Here is a 26,501-nt window from a genome sequence, read left to right as displayed (position 1 = left end):
TTTTCGAAAATGTAGAATTTAGGGGCACCCCAGTGGCTCAGTCATTAAGCATCTGCCTTTGGCTCAGCGATTCAACCTGGTGCTTCTGTGCCACCGTACCAGTTTTTAAAATACGGAAATAGGTTTGTACTTGTAGGCAAATAACTCGTGTCCCGAAGGCCCCAGGACCCTTCCCATTCTGGCAGCCTGCCCCATCCTCTAGGAACTCAAGATCCAGCAAGTAACAGGTTAATCCTAGCACCTCAGGAAGCCTTCAGGACTGCTCCTGCACTGTTTTCTTGGCTTGGTTTCTTTTTTAACTGTTATCCTTGCCTTCTTTTATTATTTTTTTTCCATTTTCATTGAGATGTAATTGACAAACAGAATTGTATATCACATGTATGACATAATGATTTTATACGCATTGTAAAATATTCACCATAATCTAACTGATACATCCTCTCACATCATTACCTCTTATTTGGGTGTGGCAAGGGTACTTAAGATCTACTCTATTGAATGTCAAGTGCATAATACAGTACAATCAGCTGTAGTCACGAAGCTGTTCTTTAGATCCTCAGAACTTTCTCATCTTGTCATTGAAAGTTTGCGTCCTATCACCAAGTATTTGAATGTTACCACTGCATTTGAGAAGGAGGCATCTCTTTGCCCTTTAAGGCCCAGCTAAGTTCTATATCGTTCCTGGTACCGTTTCTAACTACTTTAGCCTTTATTTTATTTTTATTTTTTTAGAGAGAGAGAGTGTGTGTGTGAGTGGGGGGTAGGGCAGAGGGAGAGAGAGAATCTCAAGCAGGCTCCACTCCGAGTGCAGAACCGACACGGAGCTCCATCTCACGACCCTGAGATCATGATCGGAGCTCAAATCAAGAGTCAGACACTTAACCAACGGAGCCACTCAGGCACCCTGGAGCCCCTCAGTCCATATTTTAAAGAAATATGAACAGGATGTCTTCTGCGACAGGCAGTGTGTGCTTGGCACTGGACATACAGCGGTGAACAACACAGTTTCTGCTCACAAAGAACTAGGTGGAAGTAGAAATTAAAACCACAGTAAGCCTAATAAATGCATCACAACACACTCTAGTAGGTGTTAGGAAGAAAAAGTACTGAGTACTCAGTACTGAGTACTGAGTACTTATCTGAGTACAGTAGGACAATGGAATTTAAACTGGGGGATCTGAGAAAGCGTCTAAGAAGAAGGAATCTTGAAGGAGAGATGGGTAGAGGGAGTGCCGTGGGGGCAGATGCGGAGGGATGGACTTGGAGCCGACTTCGCCAGTGGGAAGGCTCTGAGCTGGAGAGCAATCAGTGGGATCTAGGAGCAGAAGAAAGGTTCCTCTGGCAGGGGCAGAAGGAGCGAAGGCAGGAAAGGGGTTGCGTGTCTGGAGAATCAGGCAGAGGCCTTGTTATGGAGGACGCGTGGGCTGGGAGACTTTGAATCCTACCCAGTGCAAATGGAAATCTTTGAAGAGTTTTAAGCAGACAATGGATGTCTTCCATGCCAAGTCAGGGATGGGACACGAGTGAAATGCTTTCAGAAGGTCTAACTGTGAGGGGATTTATCCAAGATTGAGAAGGGTCACGCATATATATTTAAATGACAGAGTAGTAATTTCAAACTTTTTTTTTTTTAATGTCAATTATACATGGCCTGCTAATTCACATATGTCACTCCCTCAGACAACCGTGGCCAGCCCTACGCAGGAGAACACGAAGGGAGGTTTGGCTGTACCATAATCATTTCATGAATTCAGCATTTCTTCCCATGACAGTTTTCCCTCTTTCTTGTGGGAAGTTCCTTTCCTCCTTGGCTTCTATACAATCCTTTTCCCCCTCCTGATAGTGACAATGTATCTCTGCCCTTACAAAATACACACTGAGTTACTTGCAGGCCAAGTATGTGTATTTTTATCCTAAGGTCTGATCAAGGTCTAAATAAATACCTTGAGGTCTGTCACGTATCTTTCCATTTTTGTCTTCGAGAAGTTCATTGATATGTTTTTCCCCCCAGTGATCAATTCTCCAATTCTCTAATACCAACTGGATGTCCCATAAGTCCATTCAATTCTGACATTAACTATCCAAAGTTAGCCCAGACTCCCAGGTGAACGGCTCAGTCCCATAAGACTTCCCCCCAACTTGATACCAGCTAAATGAGATGCCCAGTCTGCCCACACTTCTGTCGGTCAGCTACAAATCTGGAGGACCCCACAACCCTTTTAAAAGGCTGATGAGGGGGACCTGGGTGGCTCAGTTGGTTAAGCATCTGCCTTGGGCTCGGGTCATGATCCTGGAGGAAACAGGGGATCCATAGAACCCACATTTTCCTTTTTATTCTAAAAATTATAATGTAAACCAATACACGTTTACTGGGTTAATATCTAGAGACAGAATGAGGTGTTAACTCTTAGAAATAAATATGCTTTATTAGATGTTTCCTGGCAGAACTAGGTTTGGGGAAATGTGATATCATTTATGGTAAATTTGAAGTCCAAAGGAATATTCTATACAACAGTGGAATTTGGTGGCATATACATAATGTGGAATTCTTGTCACTGTAGAATAGAACGGCTGCTTATTCAATCTAAATTTATCATGAAATGCTCAAGAGTGGTACAAAAACAGCCGAGTCCTAGGTGGCCACGCTTGGAGAGGAAGGGGCAGAATGATCTCCTTATCATGTGAGCCCGCTAGGGACCCAAAAGCAGCTACGAGAGAACTAGATCTCATGATTTCTTGTGGTTAAGGCTGATACACAACTCAGGAGTCATCATTAAGCTGATATCCTCAGGCCCCGTGGGAGCGTGGATGTTGTAGCGGAAGCTAGTGAGAAGGATGATGACCTTAAGAACCAGACGCTTCACGCCCACTCACTCCTACTCCTGGCAACCAGGCATCATGTTTCTCCCTGGAACTCAGAAAAAAAGTTGGGTGAAGAGGGAGGACCCTAAATTTATTGAAATTTAATTTCCAAACCACAGTAAAAAGGATGCATAATACAATGTAAGTTACAGAAAAATACAATTTTGTTTCTTGTACTTCTGAGTATATAAGCAGAGATTTGCTAGAGCCATCAAGGAGGTGATGGGGTTCAGAGCAGTCTTCCCGGGGGGCAGGCATCTGAACTGAGATGTGGAGTGGGCAGGAATGGGCCAGCTAGACTAAATGTAAACAGGAGTGATAAAGCACAAGAGGAAAAGGTATGCCCAGCAGAGAGGATGGGTTTGTCAAAAGCCCAGGGTACGAAGACAACTAGGAGTTCTCACTAGAAATGTTATCAGTTTAGCATTTCTAGAGATTGAGCACAATGAAAGAAAGAAAGTAGTGAAAGAATTAGTGAAACAGGAGGTAGAGGAGACAGGGCAAATACTGTGAATGAACTTGTATGTGACTTTGTTTTACTAAGGAAAACCATAGGGTGCTGGCCCTTGCTTCTCTCTTTAGGCTCAGGACATTCCATACTCCCATTGTTTACTATGTTTTAACCAGACTGACCTTTCAGTTCCTCAAAGGTGATGACTTTCACCTCACCCCAGGGCCGTTAGACTATTTCTTTTCCTTACACTTCCCTTCCACCCTCCTTCCTTCCCTTACACCTCACCCCAGGGCCGTTAGACTATTTCTTCCCTTACACTTAAATTCACTTGTACTTGTAGACTAAAATGATCACCTTGGAAAGCCCTACACTTATTTATTGATACTATTCAGCGTAAACCATTTCCAGACTTTAGAACTTATTTATGAGCCCTATCAGAAAGCCCATCTTGTAGCTTGTACTCAGACTTTCTTTTTTTACCTAAAGTGGTAATATAATACTGAGCATTAGACCCTACTAGGCTTTGGATGATGTTTATCTGTTTCCAGAAACCAACTCCATCTCTAATGGTGGGAGAGGGACAGTTGTTAAATTTCTTCAAAGAAATGAACCATGAGGGGGCACCTGGGTGGCTAAGTCGGCTAAGCGTCTGCCTTCCGCTCAGGTCATGATCCCAGGGTCCTGGGATCCAGCCCCACATTGGGCTCCTTGCTTAGTGGAGAGCCTGCTTCTCTGTCTCCTTCTGCCTGCCACTTTGCCTACTTGTGCTCTCTCTGTCAAATAAAAAAATAAAATCTTAAAAAAGAGAGAGAGAGAGAGAGAGAGAGAGTGAACCATAGGCCCTGAAGGTGACTGAAATGTGAGTCCTAGAAATATTTTAAGCATGGGGTGCCTGGGTGGCTTAGTTGGTTAAGCTCAACTTGGTTGAGCTTGGTTGAACTCTTGGTTTCAGCTTAGGTCATGATCTCATGGCAGTCGTGGGACTGAACCCTGCATTGGTCTCTGTGCGCCGTGTGGAATCTGCTTCAGATTCTTTCTCTCTCCTCTTTTACTCCTCCCACTCACTCTCACATGCTTGCTCTCTCAAAGAGATAAATAAAATCTAAAAAAATAGAGAAATGTTATAAGCAAAAGCAGTACATCACTGAAGTGAGTACTCTTCTAATGTGATTCATTTGAATGTTTGCATATGCTTATTAGAGCAGAAGCCTCCTTATCTTGAATGTCACATCTGATGGACTCACTGGTGAGGTGACTTAAAAAAAACTATTTTTACTCAAATATATGGTAAGCGAAACCAAAGTACTTGCTTTTGTAACATACATCCAAACCACACACACACACACACATACACACACACACACACACACACCACAGAAGAAGAAGCTATGCTGGTGGGATCTGAGTTTTACTACAGAACCCAGTGAGTTCAGAATTAAATCACTTGGTTATCATATCTTCATCTCACTGACTACAAAACAAATGTGGTAATAATTCTTTAGGCTCTTAGTCACTATAGACAAGTCAAGATAATAGAATGTATCTACCTCTTGAGGAAGTAACTCTTTTGAACTCTATGAAGTCTATTTCAGTTTTAACGTCTACCGCTTCCTATTAATGAAAAAAAGAAATCAAAGTAGAATGATCCTGAGAAAATTAAATAGTAAAGTTTTGTCTCTAATTGGGAGAATTAATAACTGGAGGAAATCAATACCAATGGAAGACATTTTATTGTTCTATTAGTTTTACATAGGTGACAAAAACAACAAAAAATTGAAACAGTGGTATAATAAATGGTTTGAAAGGAATATTCATTAAGCAACATTACTAAAATGAACTGAATGTGATTTAATTTATCCAAGTTACTTTTAGTATCTAACACACGGAACTGGTGCACATGAACTTGTGTTCCGGGGGTTTATCTCCTATATGGTCACATTTCCCTAAATCTGGCCATAGTAATTCACACACACACTATGAACATTCAGTGAAGATTGATGAATAAGAAGCCACGGCTTAAGCTCTTAGGATAAGGTTAGAGGTTCTGCCAGAAAAATACTCCAAAAAGAACGACATTTCTCTAAGTTCATCTGATTATCAGTTGATGTCTTGGACCCTCAAAATGAAGTCTTTAATTTTGTTTCTAGAAAGTATCTAAATGAACCATTGTAAGCTCATTGATTTTATAATTTTCATTGGCAGCAAACTCCACATATCAACTAGACACATACACACACAACTTTGTTTTTCCCCATTTAAAATCGTCTACCTATTAACTTTAGAAAATCCTTCGAACTTTTTTTATTTGGGGGAAACAATACTATTGTTCTTTATGAGATTTAATTGGTGGTCCTTTCTTAGTGTGCTCTCACTTTTATTCTCTTTTCCCAGAACTCTAAGTAGCAGTGGACTTCAGTTTTCATTAAATCGCTCAAAGAATTTGTTCAAGTGACTGGCCTTGGTTCATCTTCCCTGCACCAGATGGTGGGGGGATCCTCTGAAGAAAGTTCATGCAGGTAACTCGATAAAATACAACAAACTTGCTGTAGATGACTTTCTCTTCCTTCATGTCAATGGAGACTGACTATCTTATAGTTTAAATAAGCTATAGGGACCTTCTTCTGTTCACAGGCATAACTAAGAGTTAGAGGTGTACAAAGAGCACTAGCATGGGATATAAGTGATCTTGGTTTTAATTTTTGGCCAACCACCAAATTGTTATATTGTGCAAAATAATTCATTCGGTTCCTTTGGGTGTTAGTTTCTTGAACAGTTTAACTTCGTCTTAAGTACCCCATCGCTTACTTGTAACCAAAAATCCTGTGAGGGATATAAGTATATCGTGATTATTATTACTGCTTCTGATTTAAGATTCCCTGGATGAAAAATTCAGGTCAGAAATCTCATTTAAGATATCTTTGAGTAAATGATTTTCAAGTATTTAGCTTTGTATTATGAGCACTTTTCCTTGGCACTTAATTCATAAAACTAAAACAAAAAACAGACATTTTCAATTAAAAAAAAGAAATATAATTTTCATCACTGTTATGATTCTTTAAAATAGGTTTAAAAATTTGATGCATGTGAATTTGAAAGACTTTTGTGAAACTAATCAAACAGCCTTCTAAGAAAAGTTTTCTTGGCAGGAGTAATAATTTTCCCAGAACCTTTTTTGTGGAGAGATTTCAGTGGAGGCTTTTTTAAGGGTAGGACTCTTTTGGGGGTTTGCAGGGCTCTTGCTATCTTCACATGCTCATTGCAGTAATATTTGTTGCTTCCTTCTGACAGCTGAATGAGCGTGCGTTCTGCCAGATCCATGCACTGGGCATGGACCCAGTGCCCATCTCCATGAGAGCAGTAGATCATGGCAGGTTTATTGAGCTCAGTTGAATAAAATGGTACCCAAGTGTTGATATCCACATCGCAAGTAGGGCAGCATGTAATCCAGTAGCCTGTTTCAGACTCATCTTCCTCATCGTCTTCATTATAGGTGTCAAACTCATCATCACCATCAAAACTACATGCTTCTGCACTGAAACAAAATTCTTCTGAGTCTTCAAAGGGAGTGGAGTCCCCTGGATCTTCTGTTGATGTCTGACTATTTGTGAGTGTTTTCTGATCTTCATTCACATCGTCTTCAGTACATTTCAACATATAGAAATAGAAAGCTTCTGAAGTAACCTGTTTATTGTCTCCTGGTATGCCAAGGAATACAGTTCCATTTCCCATATTGCTCCCAAACCAAATCTTGCTGTGCTTAATATCGGGGGTCCAATCTGGGGTCTCCATCTCACGAATGTCTATCTTATTGTCCTTGAAAGAGACAATGTTGCATACCATTCTCTTTTGATTTTCAAGCTGATAGCCTCCAACAATAACAAATTCATCATTGTTTGTTTGAGTTAGGATCGCACTGGAGACAGAGATTCCTCCTGGCAAGACTGTGCAGTTCACAGCTGGGCTACCCAGTGGGAGATCAACCTTTATTCTGTATAGGTTAGCAGGACGGATGTTATTGGCAAGTGAATGTCCTCCTAAAATATAAATGGTATCATTTCTGGCAATGGAAACATGAAAAGACAGCCCATCCTGAAGTTCTGGAAGTAGGTATGATGTAGAGCACCCAAATTCAAAATCCACCAAGAAAACATGGGGCAGACAGTCAGCTACACTATTCCATTTTTCTGTGGTTCTTTGGGTAGAAGGAATGTATGACCGTCCTCCAAAGAGAACACCCATGCTTTTCCCTCGACTATACACCACATCAATGGAATGACCATATCTGGCTTCAGGAACATCTCCCACCAAGTCTTTCTCTGTGCAGCGAAAAGTAACCTTTTTGTTGTTCTTGCCAACAACAGACATAACATAAATCTTATCTGAAAGCTCATTGTTTGGTGTTTTCCCTCCATGGATGATGTACTGCTGCTTTTCAGACTCTGCGCTGCTTCTAAATATACAAGTGGCCGGGTAACGAAGAGGAGGAAGGTAGCAGGAATCCTTAGAGAAAACGACAGGCTTCAGTTTGAGATGGTTATGCTTTACATCAAAATGGAAAACTCCAGTGGGGCAGGACCTCTTTGGCCAGCCTTTTTGGCCAAAGAAGAAAACTTGTCCATCAAAATTCATTAGTGAGAAGCCTGGTTGAATTAAGGCCATGTTATTACTGACTGTTACCATCTGTAGTGACATATTTTCTGATCCTGTGGAGATCTTTTATCTGAAAGAATTAAAAAAAAAAAAGACATATATCTCTTCAACAAATCACTGTTTGGATCACCTCACATGTTAAGCTTGTTAAAAAAATTTTTTTTTTCTTCCACAAGCTTATAGTGGGACTAGCAAAACCCAGGGAGCTAGAAGCACAGAGCCACAGAACCTCCCTTCCTAATAGGATCCAAGCAATTGGGACATGTTTTAGACATGGACTATTCTCCCTTAGATTTCTGGGAATTGTAGTCCTTTTTTCCTGACGGATTCACCACTTGTTGGCAGAAAGAACTACATTTCCCAGGAATCCGTTCTCCTTGGGCTACGTAGCTACGATTGTTTTTGTTGCTACCGGAAAGGAGAGTCCTAGGATGCCTCTCTGAATAAAGACGTTCAAAGTGCGAAGTGACTAGATGGGAGCCAATGCGGAAAACTAGGGAATGGGAGGTGAGAGCGGCCGACGCACACCCAACATCCGGGTTCCCGGAAGGCCGCAACCCCAGGAGGGGCGTCAGGCAGCCCGCTGCCGGGTGTTGCTGGGTCCTCTCCGCGGACACTTAAATGGGTGACCCAGTGGGAGGCACAACAGCTTCTGGCTCCAGTGGGGTTGCCTGGAAACCGCAACCTGAAGGGACGCCCCGGCCGAGGCGATTTTGCGGACTCCTCCCGCCGGGACGCTCTGGGGGACTGGACTCAGTTGCACCTCTGAGTGTTCCTAGGTTGCTGGGACGGTGGGGGAGGTGGGGGAGGCGTGGGACGAGGGCGACACGGAGGTCACAAAAGTTGCGACTGTTTTACGGAAGCCAAGGATTAGCCTCTGAATACCTGGAGTGCAGGGTAGAAATGACCAGATAATGATTTAGTAATGGAAACACTGTAATTCGATTTTAGCAAGCGTCACGCCTTGCTAAGGCTCCTTGTTTTCCTCAGTCGTTCTTGCTCCGGTGTTTAGGATTCTTTTAGCGAAGCAGAGAAGATTCCTAAACACCTCCCTCCCTCCTCCACTCTTCTCTTCCCTCTCCTACTCTCACTCTCTTGGAAAAAAAAAGTAGTGGCTGTTATTTCAAATTTCTCTCTCCAGCCCAAGACATTTGAAATAATTCTTAAGTAATTCTGTAGTAAGCAGGCGCCAAGCAAAGAGGTGCCAGAATTATTCAGGATTAATACTAATATTATAGTACTTTTTTTTTTTTTAAGATTTTATGTATTTATTTGACACACAGAGAGATAGGTTACAAGTAGGCAGAGAGGGGGAAGCAGGCTCCCCGCTGAGCAGAGAGCCCGAAGTGGGGCTCAATCTTAGGACCCTGGGATCATGACCTGAGCCAAAGGCAGATCCCAGGACCCTGGGCTCATGACCTGTGCCAAAGGCAGAGGATTAACTCACTGAGTCACCCATGTGCCCCATTATTATAGTACAATTTAAAAACGTATTTACTAGATGAAGGAAACCTGATAAAGTTTTTATTACTGTTACTTACCTTCAGAGATTCCAGGAGCTTTAATAATATGCTCCCTGTTTGCAAAGTGAAGTCCTAGGCACCAAAGGTTAAAGGAAACAAAATAGTACAGATTCCTGACTGTTCAGAGTAAATTGTTAATATGCTTCAAAACCAGTTTGAAACAGTGTCTCTGAATATGGCTCTCAGTACTTCAGAATCTGGACTCTGCAAGCTGGTGGACTGTATTCAAATCCCGTCTCTCACTACTAAGGCTATGAACTTGTAATTTTCCATCTCACTGTCTCAATTTCCTCATCTGTAACATGAGGTAATTACCTACGTCCTTGGTCGGGGTTAGTTATAGTTAGTAAATTAATACATGTAAAGCACTTAGAACAGGGCTTTGCACACTGTGATAGTTTTTATAATTATGCTTTAACTTACCAAAAGTAAGGTTGTTAGTACACAATTACCTGCAGTCACGACAGATGATATTTATAACGTTGGATATGGTTGGAAGGGAGTTTGGATCTGGATCTGGGATCTGGTCCGTGGGTTTAGACTGATTAACTTTTTTGACTAACGAGAATTGGATAAGCATATAAATGGAGGTGCTAGTGGTGAGTTCAATTTAAATAACAGGAAATAATTCATTTATTCTTCTGTTACCCTTTCTCTAACCACTCATTAAATAGGCAGACTTCAAAGTCTGAGTCCAGATCTGGGCTCTGAAACTTAGTTGCTATGTAACCATCTTGGGCAAGTTATTTTTCCTCTGTACTTTCTTTCCTGTAAAATGGGAATCGTATTAGTACCTATTCATTGGATTGTTTTGAAGGCTAAACGGGATAACACGTGTAAGTCACAAAGCACAGTGCCTGGCATATAATGAGCATTTAATAAGTGTTAGTTGACACTGTATTTTTATTCTCTCTGCAAAGATTTCTTGGACCATTTAGAATCTATGGTCAGTCTTAATGACATCTTGGAGGGGGGTGTTTTTTGCCTTGAAGCACTTCTGTAGATCAGATGTAATTAATTGCTAAATGTTCTCTTCTACTTAGTTCACTTAGATTCCTCAAGATGTGATATTTTAATAATCATCTTGTGGGTTTTTTTTTTTCATCTTGTGGGTTATTAAACCAAGTGAGGACATGGTGAGTGAGAAGCATTATTACTAAAGTAGCGAAAACAAGCCTGTCTCTTCTTCAGACCATGGTGGCTTATAGGTTCAGCAACTTGCCCTACTTACAAAATAACAGGTGTTTTCTTTATTTGGGGCCTATCCAGGTATACATAAGAGAAGACTTCTGGGAACTAAGAAAATGCTCTCCATAGGAATTAAAAGGAAATACTGGTTTTTTTTTGTTTTTAATTTTTATTTATTTGACAGACAGAGATCTCAAGTAGTTGGAGAGGCAGGCAGAGAGAGAGGAGGAAGCAGGCTTCCCGCTGAGCAGAGAGCCCGATGCGGGGCTCGATCCCAGGACCCTGGGACCACGACCTGAGCCGAAGGCAGAGGCTTTAACCCACTGAGCCACCCAGGCGCCCCAAAAGGAAATACTGTTAACCCTTAATTCAGTAAATGAAAACCACAAGTAATTACACTCAGCATGGTATGTGATGATTGTCAGAGAGTTGTCCATTTTTTGGTGGAGTGAGCATTGAAGCCAAAGCCTGTTTATTTTAAACACATCTGAAGACTGTTACTAGGATGTAGAGCAAGCCATACAGGGGTAATGCATTCCAGGTCCCGAGGGATGAACATACACCAACAGCACTTGCTTTTAAACAGCGAGCTTTTTTTAAAAAAAAAGTTTTTGTTGTGGCCTGTAGGCCTGTTGTCATAGGGAATTTGGCTTCTCATAAGTGAAAACATGATTATTGTAGATTAACAGACACATTTTCTTAGGCAAGGCATAAAAAATACTACCCATTTTTTTTGTAGCTTAGTTTGGGTCCCTAAAGATTTCTGACCTGTCCTCCTTTTGATGTCCCGCTCTTGGTACACCTCATGATTTCAGGATCCTAAAAACAGTGGTGAGGCACTAGGATTAATTATTTCCTCTTGTGACACACTTAAGGTATTTGTGCATTTAATTTTTAGACTAACCATTTTAAACCATAACCAGATGACTTATGTATTGAAAGAGTAAGCAGGAATATCAAAATACTGAAAGTGTTTTCATATTATTTTGCCATATTTATTTAGTTTTTGAAATTTGCTTTATTAACTTAAATATGTTTTCACCGGAGTAGACTATTATATATTTCCTATGGTCTTAATATGACTATATTAGTCACATCTTGGTTTTTAAGAGTTTTTGAAAGGTTATACTGGAGCTAAAATGATCTACTTTCTTTAAATAGGCTAGATAAAAAAGGTAGATTTTGAAAAAGAAGATACTGTTCTTCAACTGAAGGAAGTTTCAAAGTCGATACTTGAAAGGTTCTTTACAAAAGACAGAAATAGAGGACCAATACATTTATACAATTTTCCCAACCCCATGCTAACATTGCTCAGCAGGGAGGTTTTCATTTATTCACTGTGAAGCTAGGGCATAGTTGAGAATCAAAAGAGAACTAATGGTGTGAGGTCTGGGTTTGTAGTTTCCTGTGTCTGAACTAACTCTTTTTTCTTTCCAAAGAAAGGTACTGTACTCGGAGGCATTAAATCTTACTGATCAGTGTTGCCCGTGTTTTCCCGATCACTCCAAAGTAGCAGGTAACCTCATGTAACTGTAGTCATTCCGTCCATGAATTAACACTGTCTTGCACAGCTAATCAGGTTCCAGGCATATATTATTTGATTTTTTTGTTGTTGTTGTTGTTGGCACTGAAACCAGGGTTAGGTCTTTTTTCTGACACTTACGCCAGAGAAACATTTATGTACTAAGATTAGCACATGGGCTCTGATGCCACAGGAATTAACTCCTTGCAGTAGCCTGACACCAGAAAGCCCCATAGTTTCCAAATTTTACAGCATCCCCTCCCCATCTGGACACCCAGTCCATCTGTGACTAGCAGACTGTACAGGGAAGCATCATCCTTCCCTGAAAGTTGACAAACGTGGGTGCCCATCTTTTAGCTTTGGTAGAAATGAAGGTATTGGACCTACCTGAAGGCCAGAGGGGCTGCTCACCCCTCTCTGAATCTTTGCCGCTAGACCAGGTATTAAATGTCAGCACTTGGGGAAGATTCACTGACTGCCCACTCTGACCGTGGCAAGCAGGAGGCTCACAGTAAAGACAGTGTGTACATGCGCCTACAGATGTTCCAGTGAACACTGATCTAACGGGAGTAACTGACTGTGACCTTTTTTTTCTTGTCTTTAGATGGTTGAGGGAGATATCCACCAGGGTATACTCTCAAGATTTAACTGTTTCCTTACTGAGCAACAATAGAAACACAATCCACTATTTATAAAGACCAAAAAAAAAAAAAAAAATCTGCCTGCAACTTAATTTATATTTTTATGAAAAACATTTTAGAAAAATATAGAAAAAAAATGAATATAATTGCTGTGACTTAAATAATACTATTAGGAATACTGTGGTAAATTATTTTTTCCTAAAGCAGAGACCACTAATACCAATGCCAATCATTTGGATTTTGAACTGCCCTTCAGTAGTCTCATTTTGTTTAATGCAAAGCTCAGAAGTCATTCCAGTTACTGGAGGCCTCCTTTGTACAATTTTATACAGGAGCTGTGGTATAATATTGTACAGCGGAATGATTAAGAGAATGGGCTTTGGAATCAAAGTGATGTGGCTTTCTTTGCCAGCCTGCCATTTGCCAGTGGAGTCATCTTAATTTCAAAGCCTCTGTTTCTCTGTCTCTGAAATGGGGATAATAGAAGTAGTCACCTCAAAAGATTGTTACAAAAAGATTAAGTCAGATAATGTCTTTAAAGTGCTCAGTGCCCAGTAGCAATGAATGGGAGTTCCTGTTGCTGTACATCCTTGTCAGCATTTGGTGTTGCCAGTGTTCTAGATTCTGGTCATCCTAACAGCTGTGTAGTGGTATCTCATTGTTGTTTTAGTTTGTATTTCCCTGATGACGTATGATGTGCAGCATCTCTTCATGTCCCTTTTTTATCATCCGTGTATCTTCTTTGGTCAGCTGTCTGTTAAACTTCAGCTCGTTTTTGTTTTGTTTTGTTTTTTAAGATTTTTATTTATTTATTTGACAGAGGAGGAAAGAGAGATCACCAGTAGGCAGAGAGTCCGGTAGAGAGAGAGGGGGACGCATACTCCCCGCTGAGCAGAGAGCCTGATGCCGGGCTCGATCTCAGGACCCTGAGATCATGACCTGAGCCAAAGACAGAGGCTTAACCCACTGAGCCACCCAGGCACCCCTTCAGCTTATTTTTAAGTAAGGTTGTTTGTTTTCTTATTTTTGAATTTTAAAAGTTCTTTGCATATTTTAGATAATCAGATGGGTTTCTAGCAAATATTTCTGGCAAATATTTTCTCCCAGTCTGTGGCTTTTCTTTTTATTCTCTTGTCAGTGTCTTTGGCAGAGCAGAAGTTTTTAATTTTAGTAAGGCCATCTTATCAATTATTTCTTTTATGAATTGTCCCTTTGGTGTTGTACCTAAAAAGTTGTTGCCATTCCCATGAACTATGTACTTTATGGTTTTGCATTTTTTTGTTTATGTCTGTGGTCCATTTCAGCTAATTCTTGTGAAGGGTGTAGGTCTGTGGCTAGATTCATTTCTTACCTGTGGAGATACAGTTGTTCCAGAATCTTTGTTGAAAAGACTATCTATGTTGTAGTGTATTGCCTTTGCTCTTCTTTTAAAGATCAGTTGATTGTATTTTTGTGGGTCTATTTCAGTGTTCTCTGTTCTTTTCTATTGATCTGTTCGTCAGTTCTTTCACTAATACCACGCTGTTTTGATTATTATAGCTGATTTAATTTTAAAATAATTAATAAAAAACAGTTACGTCAGGAAAAATCTATACCACTTATTAGCCCATCAACTAATTGTAAAATTTTTTATTGATTTGTTCTCTATTATAATGTTTATCTTACTTGGTTATAATGAGAGTACATTTAAATTTTATTTTATCTTTTTATTGTAACATTTCATATACACTATAAAATATATATTTTATTTTCACCTTTATAATTTTTAATAACTTCCTAGAATTCCATTAAGTAAATGGAATTGTTGGTCGTTTAATCAGTTTCCATGTGGCTTAGATGATAGAATGCGTGATCAAAGGAAGATAGGTCTGACTTTGAGTCAGTTCTGCCACTTACTGGCTAAATGATCTTTTTGAGCTTCAGTTTCCTTATTTCTAAAACAGATATGATACCTGCCTTATTGTAAGGATTAATGGATATAAAGTGTCTGGAGAGTGTACTCAGTAAATCTTGTCTGATGATGATGATACTATAAATACATTTGAACAAATGACTATTTTAATTCTTTGCAGAGTTTTAGGATATAGTGTCCGTGTTGACCTTTTAAAAACTGATGAGTAGCTCAGTTGTTTGGCTGGTTTTCATCATTTGAAGTGTTGGTCCATCCTTTAAAAAAGCCTCGTCATCTCTCCTAGTTACTTCCATGATGATTTTTTTCTTTGTCTGCAAAAGAGTATTGGATTATTTCCATAACCTCTTTATTGTGTTATATAATGATTGTAGTACTTGAAATTCCAGCATCAATGACAGCTCTCATAAAATTGACATATTGGATATCTCCGTAGTAAATGCAAAATAAGAAATGTGTAACATAGAAACCATGGGTATGGGCGCCTGGGTGGCCCAGTGAGTTAAACCACTGCCTTCGGCTCAGGTCATAGTCTCAGGGTCCTGAGATCGAGTCCTGCATCGGGCTCTCTGCTCAGCAGGGAGCCTGCTTCCCTCTCTCTCTCTCTCTGCCTGCTTCTCTGTCTACTTGTGATCTCTCTCTGTCAAATAACTAAATAAAATCTTTAAAAAAAAAAAGATTAAAAAAAAAGAAACCATGGGTATGTTTACGCACGTATTTTTGCCTTTGTATTTTACTACTAACATAAAAAAAAACAGGCAGTTTGTTGTTGAATGAGTTATTTGTTTCCTGAAGCATCTGGAAATTAGCAACACGTTTGGAAATGGGGTTTAAAGCCCTCAGCCTTTGCCACACCATTAGGAGGGCATTGAACTTGCAGCGATCTTAGTCAAGATCCTAGTTTGCTTAAAGTGCTCAGCATAGAAACTAAATGTGAAATAATCGACAGTATTTACTGATCACCCACTATGTACAGAGGCATTGGAGAATTAGAAAAATTATCACAGACACAGGGCTTGCCTTTAAGGAACATGCATGGTAGTAGGATGAAGCCACTTTACATCCTTCTTATGCTCACCCTTAAAATTCTTAAAAGTTCACCAACAAATCATAATTTTAGGTTGCTCAGCTCATTCTTAAACCTTGAGGCAGAATCAGATTTAAACTTCTACGGAAATATGTTGATTTGCCCACCTTACATCCAAAACCAGTGGATAATTAAAGAATGCAAGTCAGTGCAATTACAGAATAAAATACTGTTTATTTAGCAGCAGGGAGATGAAAGTAACAGGCTGTACTGACATAGTAACCGAACAGTTAGGAAGCATAGTTGGAGAAAAACAGAATGCCAGTGATGGAGGACAGCTTCAAGTCCAGTCCCTCTAGTTTTGCATTCAAACAACTTAAGGCCAGAGAAGTTAAACCATGCGACAAGAATAACACAGCTGGGGCGCCTGGGTGGCTCAGTGGGTTAAGCCGCTGCCTTCGGCTCAGGTCATGATCTCGGGGTCCTGGGATCGAGTCCCGTATCGGGCTCTCTGCTCAGCAGGGAGCCTGCTTCCCTCTCTCTCTCTCTGCCTGCCTCTCTACTTGTGATCTCTCTCTGTCCAATAAATAAATTTAAAAAATCTTTAAAAAAACAAAACAAAACAAAAAAAATGACATTATAAAAAAAAAAAAGAATAACACAGCTGCAGGGGTGTTATACATGGTGGGTTGAGGGGAGGCAGGGGAGAAGCACTCTTGTGTGAACCCATGACTGTTTTTGTGCAGAGTGCCTCTCAAGCATTTCCATCCCCGTTTTATAAATGGGGAAACAAATTACATGGTTGCTTGATGAATTAGTAAGTGTTAGTGACAATTTTTCATAGCATTCCGATAGGAATAGATAATTTTTACTTTTTAAATAAGTGGCTGAGTTTTAAGGAAATAATATAAATAGCATAGGAAAAGAGATACTTGAAGCTCTCATAATGGGAGCTACAACTGCAACGGGCAAAGAGGAGAAAGAGGAAGGAAGAGGAAATATATAGAAGGAAGCAATCTACAGTTAGTGTGATGGATTGTCAAGAGAAGAACATGACAAGTGACTTGTCACTTTTTACTTAGGGCAATTAATTAAATATGGCCACCTGACTAGAATGACTGGTATTTTCCTATGTTTCATTGTTCTGTGATTTAAGGTGAACTCTTTGCCATAAAATAAAATGGAGAAAAATTTCAGAGGTGATTTACAATGTTGTACTGGAAAAAAAAATTCACTTCAAAAATTTTTATTTTTAGAGAAGGAGGGATTTTATGTTTCTTAGTTACTATCTTTGGGTATAGAAGCCACGTTGGTGTATGTGTGTTATGTTGTATATATTGAGGTAAAATTACAAATAAAATGGTGCGATTAATTGGAATCTGGGAAAGCACTGTACTACCTCTTAAAACTCATTTATTATTCCATTCATAGGAATTTAGAATAAAAAATAGTTGGGAAATGCATCTTTAAAATCCTGTTTCTTTTAAGAGAATGTCAAATGAAAAGGTCGATTTTATTAGCAAGATCTGGCATTTTGAAACACTTAGAAATTAATTTCTGCAAGCAGACTTGATTTAGTTGGGTTTGTCTACACCTGCTTCTGACTAGCTGTGTGCATTTTGCTTTAAAGCAAACTTTCTGGTGTTATAAAAGTGTTGTGCAGTGTGCAGGTGGTTGACAGGCTCAGGAAGCTGGCTAGAAGGGGATAACTTTAATTAAGAGTGTATGCCTTTGTGTTACAGTTGTTCTGCAGTAGAGAAGACATAAGCGTTAATGGGATATTAAATTAATGCCTCACATTAATGGGGCATCCCATGTGAGGATGGGATTACAACCGAGCTAAAAAAATCTCTTATGATTGAAATACTAATGAATGATTATAGAGCTCTGAAGTTGACCCGGAAACTCTACTGCATCTGCTGGATTCACAGCTTTGTTAGGGTCCTTGGGAAAAAAATGTTCAGTGAAAGACTTAACTGTTATCATTCGTAACTCACTGATGTAGTTGATTACCTTTCCAAAGATAGGAGATCAGTTTTGAATATGGTTGAAAGACATATATCGAACATTTTTCTTGATAAATGTGCTGGCCTAGAATTAATGTACTTGTAGGAGGTTTATTAGGGGGTGAAGATAGGGTATTTACTTGTGATCATCCATAACTTGAACTTTTTCAACAAATGGAATAAACAAACGTGGTAGTGAAAAAGAAGTCTGATTTCCAAAATAGTAGATTTTCTGAAATTTGTCTCATGGGTATATCCTTCAGATACCATATCCGCTGGCAATCTGCTTTTTATAAAACAATAGGGATTGAGTGGGAAGAGGAAGTTTGAATGCTTAACGGTTTGCATTTTTCTTTGTTTAATGGAATTAATAACTGTGTAATTGAAAACAGTCTAATACTCAGTGAGTCAATGCAGACATTTGTGGATTGGCTTAAACAGCTTGAAGGAAGAGTATATTTTGGAGAAATAAAATTGATTTTATACAATCTGCTGATGAACAGCAAGGCTTAATGAATGATAGCCTCAAGAAATCTCATTACGGTAGCTTGGATGGATGAGCTGGAAAGGCAAGCAAATTTTTCAAGAGGAAAGTTCCTGCTTAAACATGTAATTTTATAGATTAGTGTTACTCCCATCCCCCCAGAGCTTTCTGCAGGGGGGAAGACAACCAACATGCATGAGTTCCAACATTCTTGGTAAACTTTTAGTGATGATTTTCTGAAGTCTTTTTTGCCTTAATTGATTTAGCCTTCTTCTCCTGCTCCTCTTTCCCCCCTCCCTCTAAACTTTTAACTTCAAAATAATTACAGATCACAGGATAGACTCATGTAAAGTTGCAAAAAAAAAAAAAATGCATAGGGACATTTTATGCACCCTTGTTCCAGCCTTTTGCAGTGTTAACATCTTGTATATCTGTAGTACAGTATAAAAATCAGAAAACTGATATTGGTGCAAAGCACAAACATGTTCAGACTTCACCAGTTACATATACACTAATGTGTGTGTGCGTGTAGTTTAACTATATCACATGTGTAGCCTTGTATCACCACCACCACGGTCAAGATACTCAGCTGTATCACCACTACCCCACTCATGTTACCCTATTTATATCTGTATCCATCCCCTCCCCCATCCCTAATCCAGCAACCATTAGTCTCTCTCCGTCTTGATAATTATGTTGTGTCATGAATGCTATATAAATAGAATCATACAATATGTATGTAGCCTTTCAAGATTGGCTTTTTTCACTAAGCACAATTACTTTGAGGTTCATCCAAGTTGTTGCTAAAGTAATAGTTTGTTCTTTTTTATTGGTGAGTGGTATTCCGTGGTATGGATGCCCCATGTTTGCTTGACTCTTCACCCATTAAAGGACTTTTGGTAGTTTTCTGGTTTTGACAGTTATGAATAAAGCTGCTATGAACATTCATATACAGGTTCTTACATGGGAATAAGTCTTTATTTCTCTGGGATAAATACCGAAGAGTGAAATTGTTAGTTTGTATGGTATGTCCATTTTTTGTTTTGAAAGGAACTGCCCAATTATTGTCCGGAGTGGCTGAATCCTCACAATTTTTCTAATGATTTTTCTCATCCACTTTGAGGAGTGTGTAGTGATAGCTCATTGTGGTTTTAACTTGTATTTCTTTAATGGCTAATGATATTATCTTTTCATGAGATTATTTGTCATTTATATATCTTCTTCGGTAAAATGTGGATGTCTCTAGTTTTTTTTTAATTTGGATTTTTCTTGAATATTGGGTTTTGAGTGTTCTTTAAATGTTTTATGTGCTAGTCCTGTATTGTATTTGTAATTTATAAACATTTTCTTCTAGTCTGTGATTTTTCTTTTCCTCTTCTTCACAAGATCTTAAAAAGATCTTAAAGAGATCTTCTTAACAAGATCCTTCATAGAACAAAGTTTTGAATTTTAATGTGGTATAATCTATCACTTTTTTTCTTATAGAGCATGCTTTGAGTGTCAAGTCTAAGAACTCTTTGCCTAGTCCTATGTCCTAAAGATTGTCTGTATTTTTTTGTGCTTCTTTTATAAAATCCACTATTTTACCTTGAGATGTTTTTATTATTCTTACTCCTATTACAGCTTTCATTTAAAAATACTTTCACTCCATTCCATATTGCTCTGATGTAAAAATAATCACCACATGGGTCCTCAGAGTCATTCCTGTTCCAAACATGGAGTCCTGTATAGGATGCAAAGGTTATAATCCTCTTTAGGATAAGGAGCAAGATCTGTTTCTATTAAGGCAATTTTTGTGGGATCTGTGTTCATGGTAAGCATGTACTTAGTCCACATTTTTTTTTTAATTGGATGAAATTTTTAGAATGGATGTCTCCTTTTTCTCTTTTCCTCACAGTGAGATTTTGTCAAGGAAAAAAATACACCTGAGAATGCCTACTACTAAGACCTTTGCATAGATGGCAGTATTGCTTCTGCCTTCATGAGCTCTGTAGTCATAGTAATCTCCAAGCTTTTCCCAACTCCAAGTGTTTCCTTTAAAATTCACTGCAGAAGTGTACTTAGAAGAAGCAGTTTTTGCTGTTTTTTTTCAGAGAGGGAGGGAGAGAGAGGAGAGAGAGAGGAAGTGGCTAGGGCAGAGGGATGAGAGGGAGAATCTTAAGCAGGGCTCAATCTTACCACCTTGGGATCATGACCTGAGCCAAAATCAAGAGTCAGACACTTAATGGACTGAGCCACCCAGGTGCCGTGGGGAAATCTTTATAGAGAGGTCTAGGGACACCTGGGTGGCTCAGTTGTTCAAGCGTCTGCCTTCGGCTCAGTCATGATCCCAGGGTCCTGGGATGAGTCCCATATTGGGCTCCCTGCTCAGTGGGGAGCCTGCTTCTCCTCCTCCCTCTGCCTATCACTTCTCCTGGTGCTCTCTGTCTCTCTCTGTCAAATTAATAAAATAAAATAAAATCTATATAGAGGTCTAGATGCTTATGCCATCAACACTTTGGTGATAATGAATAATTCTGTGCCTTTAAGTGTTAGGAAAGGGTCATTGGGAAAAGTTTGTAACTTGAAGTGCAACATATTCTTTGATGCTAGAATGGTATGTTTTTATCTCATGCTGATAAAACACAGTAGAAGAGTTACTGTGTGCGCGTGCGTGCGCGCACACACACACACACACACACACACACACACTTTGCCTTTCTTTTCCTCAAGGTGTTTTGTATGTTATTGGGTACAGAGTGTTGTTGGAGGCCTGGGTATACCCATCTGGGTGAGATTGCTGCCTTTTCCTTAATTTCCTGCCGACTTTATGTATGCCTTGAAATTCATAATCAGAAGCATGCTATTACTACTTTTGATATGAGAACCACATTACTGTTTCTCATCAATAGTCATTACTTGACAAAAACCCTACCCAAAGTGTCTTTCTTGGATTTAGTCTCTATCACTGGATTAGATGACCTTCAGGTTTCTCTCAGCCCTGAGAATCTGTGACAGTTTCAGTCATTGGATTTCTTTCCCTCTTTTAATACAATCTAAAAGACATGAAAAATATTAAAGGATGCAAAATGGTGTCGTTCAGTCAAGGAAGAGGAAATCAGTTCATACTGGGTCTCTTCTATCCCATAAATAAATCTGTACACTTGCTATGTAATTTGGTCTTTTTGAGATTTGCCCATTTTCCGAAATATAAAAGGAGACCCATCCTGTGAAGTACCAAGGTTGTTGGTTTCATTTCCGTAGGCAAGGTGAATTCTTTTGATAATATTCCATCTTACCGTTCAGCACACCAGGAGATTCTTATTGAGCAGAACTATGAAAATTTGAGAAAGTGGATTTTGACAGCCTCTGCACAACTCTTTAAAAATGTGTTATTTATTATTTTAGAATATCAGCAGTAAACCTTGCAGTTTAAAAAAGACAACCCTATTTTTTACCAACACACAGCTCTCCGTGCTGTTAAAAAACAGATTACACACTTTGAGAGAGACTAGTTCGTGGCAACTTGTTTCCAAAGATCTAACCCCTCTTGCCTCTGAAAGTTGCATTTTCTGTAGGTGGGTTGCATTAAGCAGAGATCTGAAGATAAACATCAAAGATGCGTTAAATCAATGGTGAGAATTCCACATGCCATATTTTCATAATGATGTCCTTTCAGAGAGCACAGAACACAAACTGATTTGGGTGGTTGTTAGTTTTTTTATTCAGTGGTAGGAACAGGACTCCAGGAAGGTTAATGTGATTTTTCTCTCCATTTCTCAGTGACTGGAGAGGAAGAGAACCAAACCTGTGGTCTTCCTGTGAAATTTCATAGTCAAAGTGGAGGATGTTTTATCCTCCCTGTGTCTCCTCCTAATGGCTGTGATTGTGAAAGTGTTATGTGTGATTTACTGGTCATTATTTCTACACATTTACTTATCTTCACAATATGTTCTGGGTCTTTCATGAAGAGCTCGAAGCCTTAAAACATAAAAATCAAACCGAAACAAAGAGCCCTACTATGGGCAAGTGTCTTTCTCTCTCCCCTTTTTTTTCTTTTAGAAAGAATTCTTTATGATAAAAACACAAGCATACATGAATGGCAACTGAAAAAGCATTGCTTCCTTCTACAAAACCACTGGGATTTGCATAAACCACTTGGCTGTCTGGTAAATGATTATCTGCTCTGTCAGCCCCTGGGGACTTTCAACATTAGGTTATTTGTATTTTTATAGATGAGGAAAGTTATGAATTTACTGGTGGGTATTTGTTAAACTCTTCAAATAATGACAGTTTAGGGAACTGGATTTTCCAAAAGTCTTTAAAAAGTCAATAAAAACATTTTTTCTCCTGTATTGTGATAACCACATGAATTAAAGGCCTTGAAGGAGTTTGAATGTGCGCTGTGCATAGCTTGTTAATTATTTCCCTTTTGTAAAACTGAGATGTGTTAAGGCTAAAACCTCTAAATATACCACTTTGAGAATTGGAAAGGAAGTTTGAAAGAATTTCTATTATCACTTTTAAAGCATCCACAAGGAGACATTTACAGCAATATAAAACACAACCTGGCTGCTTCTGTTTCGTATTTGCTTGCTGAAGTAGATTACCCAAGATGGTTTAAGGGAGAGATTGATATCATTAACTTTTTTTTTTTAAGATTTATTCATTTATTTGTCGAGAGAGAGAGGGAATGGACGGGGAGGGGCAGAGGGAGAAGCAGGCTCTCTGCTGAGCAGGCTCGATCCCAGGACCCTGAGATCATGACCTGAGCCGAAGGCAGATGCTTAACCGACTGCGCCACCCAGGCATCCCGAGAGATTGATATCATTCAGAGTTGGAATTTGCTGGGGTCCAGTTCTGGAAAAGCAGATTGACATTAACATTCCTGTAATTAAGTACATATCCTACTGACAGTGAAATAATAGTCACCTTCAAATTTATTTATTATTTTTTATCTGGCAACTGCAGCATAATTTATTAAACTTTGGCTTGCCAAAGCCTGGCAGTGTTACAGGTAAATTTGCATAAACCCCAAGTGATGCTTTTTCCTATATTTAATTTTCAGGTACAAATATACAAATAGTTTGAGACAGTTTCTTTCGTTTTGAGTTCGTCTACAGCTCTGTAGAAAATTTTCATTTTATTTATTTCATTATATATTTTTAAAGATTTACTTATTTGACAGACAGAGATCATAAGTAGACAGAGGGGCAGGCAGAGAGAGAGGGGGAAGCCAACTCTCTGCTGAGCAGAGAGCCCGATGCGGGGCTCGATCCCAGGACCCTGGGGTCATGACCTGAGCGGAAGGCAGAGGCGTTAACCCACTGAGCCACCCAGGGGCCCCAATTATTTCCATCTTATATTTGGGGGTTCTACAACACCATGTTTTTATCTAGAGGTGTAAACCATGAGGGCTTACCTTATTTATCTTTAGCTGACATCAGTGCCCTCAGAGGCAGAGGGGTCACAGTCAAAGCAGGTCAAGGACAGAGTATAATACTAAGTCTGATCTGTTACCATCACGATCATGGTGGCTGGCAGTTCTGAAGGGCCGTGTGTGCCCATTTGATCCTCAGAGCGATCCTGTGAGGGGTGTGTGGAGTCACAGTTGCTTATTAAAAACCCTTATGGTCAGATGTGTTTCAGAATTCAGAATTTTTTGGAGTTTAGAAAGGTAATCAGGGATAATACCACACATGACACAAAATCTACAGTGGGATCTGGGAAAGCACCTCAACAACAAGCCCGTTAATATTTCTTCAGAGAAATGTATGAGTAGTCACCCTGAGTAGAAGAAATAAAAGCTGTAAGTACTTTCATGTTAATTCGAATCAGGTCTTGCCCCCAGTTGAGGTTGGACATCATCTTATGAGAACACTTTTGTGTCTTTCTGAACTTTCGGTAAATACCAAATAAAATGAGTAACAAATAACAAAGTTTTGCTCTTGTTTTAGAGAAACAGAAGAAGCTTGGCCCTTTCTTCTCCTGCTGTACACTGTTGGAGAACCCCCTCCTTTTTATTATCCCCCACGAATTATACTGACTGTGTAGGCAGTAATGACTCTTCTGCTTTCTGTAGATAGTAAATTTCTCAAAGCTATGCAAGAATGATATTTCATACAGAATGAATGGAATTTAACAAGATGAAATATCACAAGGAAAAACTAAGTTCAGACTGCAAGGATGGAAGCATTGTGTCTCAACTGACAGGCATTTAGCAGTGTGTTAAACGAACTGACAGTGTGAGGAGGCTCTTGGCAATGTGGGTGCGTGTCAGCTACACAGTACAGTGTTTGGAATGTGAGAGTTAGTCCGGTTTCACTGGATCCAGATCATGTCTGGGATATTGGCTTCATCTTTGGATGGCATTTATTTATTTATTTATTTTTAAAAATTTATTTATTTTTTTCAGCAAAACAGTATTCATTGTTTTTGCACAACACCCAGTGCTCCAGGATGGCATTTATTTTTTTAAAAAATTTTATTTATTTATTTGAGAGAGAGTAAGAGAGCATGAGAAGGAGAGAAGGTCAGAGGGAGAGGCAGACTCCCCGTGGAGCTGGGAGTCCCATGCGGGGCCTGGGACTCAGGGATCATGACCTGAGCCAAAGGCAGTTGCTTAACCAACTGAGTCACCCAGGTGCCCCAAGAATGGTATATTTTAAAGGGAGATGCAGACAGTATGAAATCTTTTCCAGGTAGATTGAACAGGAGGGTGGAAACACTTGAAGCTATGTCATTTTAGGCACAGGTGAAATAATTGGGCGAGTTTAGTTGAAAGCTTTGCCAGCTTCTAGCAGTATTTGACTACCGTACCTGCTTAAATGAGTAATTTTAGCTTCATATTAATTGGCTGCCAGCTGTACGCCCCATCCTAAGCTGTTAACATTTGAGGTACAAAAATGAAAAGGTGGGGACCCTGCCTTTCATGGGCTTTGTGTCTAATTGGACACAGAAATGTACACAGCTATTTCTAATACAGTGTAAGTCGCAGTCCAGAAGCAGCACAGAGAAATTATGATCAGCTCTCTGTGGTGATGGGAGATGGAAGGCTAAAGCCTTCAGAGAGAAACCGAATTCTGAGCCGGGTTTTGAAAAAGAAATTTCAGTGAGTGAAATAAAATTGAGGAGGGACAGCATAGGCTTGTTCAAATATTTGGAAAGCTGTCCTGTAGAAGAAGGATTGAAATTATTCAGTATGATCTGAGGGGCTCTGGGACCAGTTGGGGAAATGTACAGGGAGAGAGATTTAAAAGAGGTCTTTAATAGAGCTGTCCCAAGGTTTCTTTGGAATGTTCAGAGTTCCTAGTCTCTGGGTGTGTTAAAGCACAGACAAGTCAATTGTTTGGCAGCAACAGTACAATAGTACATGGTGGGGGCAGAGTGTCACGTAACAGATAGAATGAAAAACATTGTGAAGTGCGTAAAAGGGCATGTGTTCTAAGGATCTGGCTCTAGAACCCATTACTTCTACCTACTGGCTCTGTGACCTGAGCTCAGATTGTTACGAAGTTAAAATTATCATGCTTAGAACAGCCCTTCATATGTACTAAGTGCTAAATAAGTAGCTTATGAATATAAGCTATTATCATTGTCATTGGATGCGTGGTTGACATACCCTTTGAAATCCCTCTCACCTTGAAAGACTGAATTTCTGCAGATTTCTACAGCATTTTCAAGGAGGCTGGTCCTGCACAACTCTCTAGCTCATATTTTTCTTTGTCTCCTAGATAAAGTGGCCTTGTGAGAAGGAATGCCTGCCCAGATATCAGAATTGGAGATCATGGATGAAGATCAATTAATTGCAGAAGTCTTGGATAAGTTTGTAAATTGCCATGAACAAACATACGAAGAATTCCTGAGTACTTTTACTCATCTTTCAAAAGGTAAAATGGAGAAGTAAACTTTCTATAGCAATAGAGATAGATTTTATTATAATCTTATGTCTTTGGTGCCTTTTCAAAAAGACTGTGCAGTAAGCGTCCATTCCTTTCTTTCTTTTAATCAGGTGTTTGAGACAGATGTATATAAATACCAACATTTTTATACAACCAAGAGTTGTATTATGGAGTCAGAGCCATTGCATTTGAAAATCAAAAGGGACCTGAGAAATAGTTTTGTGTATAATTCCTTTATTTTTGAAGAAATGTAACTGTAAAGAGTGGAGGGTTTTTAAAGTGTATTTAAAACTTTTAAGACATACAGCATAGTATAGGCTATGGAATTACACTGTATCCATTTGGATCCTGGTGT

The 26,501-nt window shown here is 39.3% G+C and overlaps 2 protein-coding genes across 8 annotated transcripts in view; one reads left to right on the top strand and one right to left on the bottom strand.

Moving 5' to 3' along the window:
* Window positions 1-6,424: 6,424 nt before the first annotated feature.
* Window positions 6,425-8,008, bottom strand: RAG2 (recombination activating 2). The gene has a single exon (XM_046014145.1). The coding sequence runs from the start codon at window positions 8,006-8,008 to the stop codon at window positions 6,425-6,427; it is 1,584 nt and encodes a 527-aa protein (XP_045870101.1).
* Window positions 8,009-8,379: 371 nt separating this feature from the next.
* The window catches only part of LOC123949959 (intraflagellar transport associated protein), a 109,721-nt gene continuing 91,599 nt past the window's right edge, over window positions 8,380-26,501 (top strand). For 3 of the 7 annotated variants that reach the window (XR_006820103.1, XM_046017727.1, XM_046017722.1), the window contains exons 1-3: window positions 8,494-8,745; window positions 12,117-12,193; window positions 25,979-26,134. Coding sequence is in view for 6 of the 7 variants with exons in the window: in XM_046017727.1 (XP_045873683.1) it covers window positions 26,002-26,134 (133 nt within the window). In the remaining variant the exon portion in view is untranslated. Of the gene's footprint in view, window positions 8,474-8,493; window positions 8,746-11,067; window positions 11,085-12,116; window positions 12,194-25,978; window positions 26,135-26,501 lie in introns of those variants that run through there. The other 4 variants (XM_046017725.1, XM_046017726.1, XM_046017723.1 and 1 more) reach the window with 4 other exon arrangements.

This window comes from Meles meles, chromosome 8, assembly GCF_922984935.1.
Source record: "Meles meles chromosome 8, mMelMel3.1 paternal haplotype, whole genome shotgun sequence".
Taxonomy (NCBI): domain Eukaryota; kingdom Metazoa; phylum Chordata; class Mammalia; order Carnivora; family Mustelidae; genus Meles; species Meles meles.
Note: the sequence above shows the minus strand (reverse complement) of the source record. Positions and strands in the feature narration are given on the sequence as shown.

What these genes read in the sequence shown, in the direction of transcription:
- RAG2 (XM_046014145.1), bottom strand. Translation starts at nt 8,008, where the DNA reads ATGTCACTACAGATGGTAACAGTCAGTAATAACATGGCCTTAATTCAA.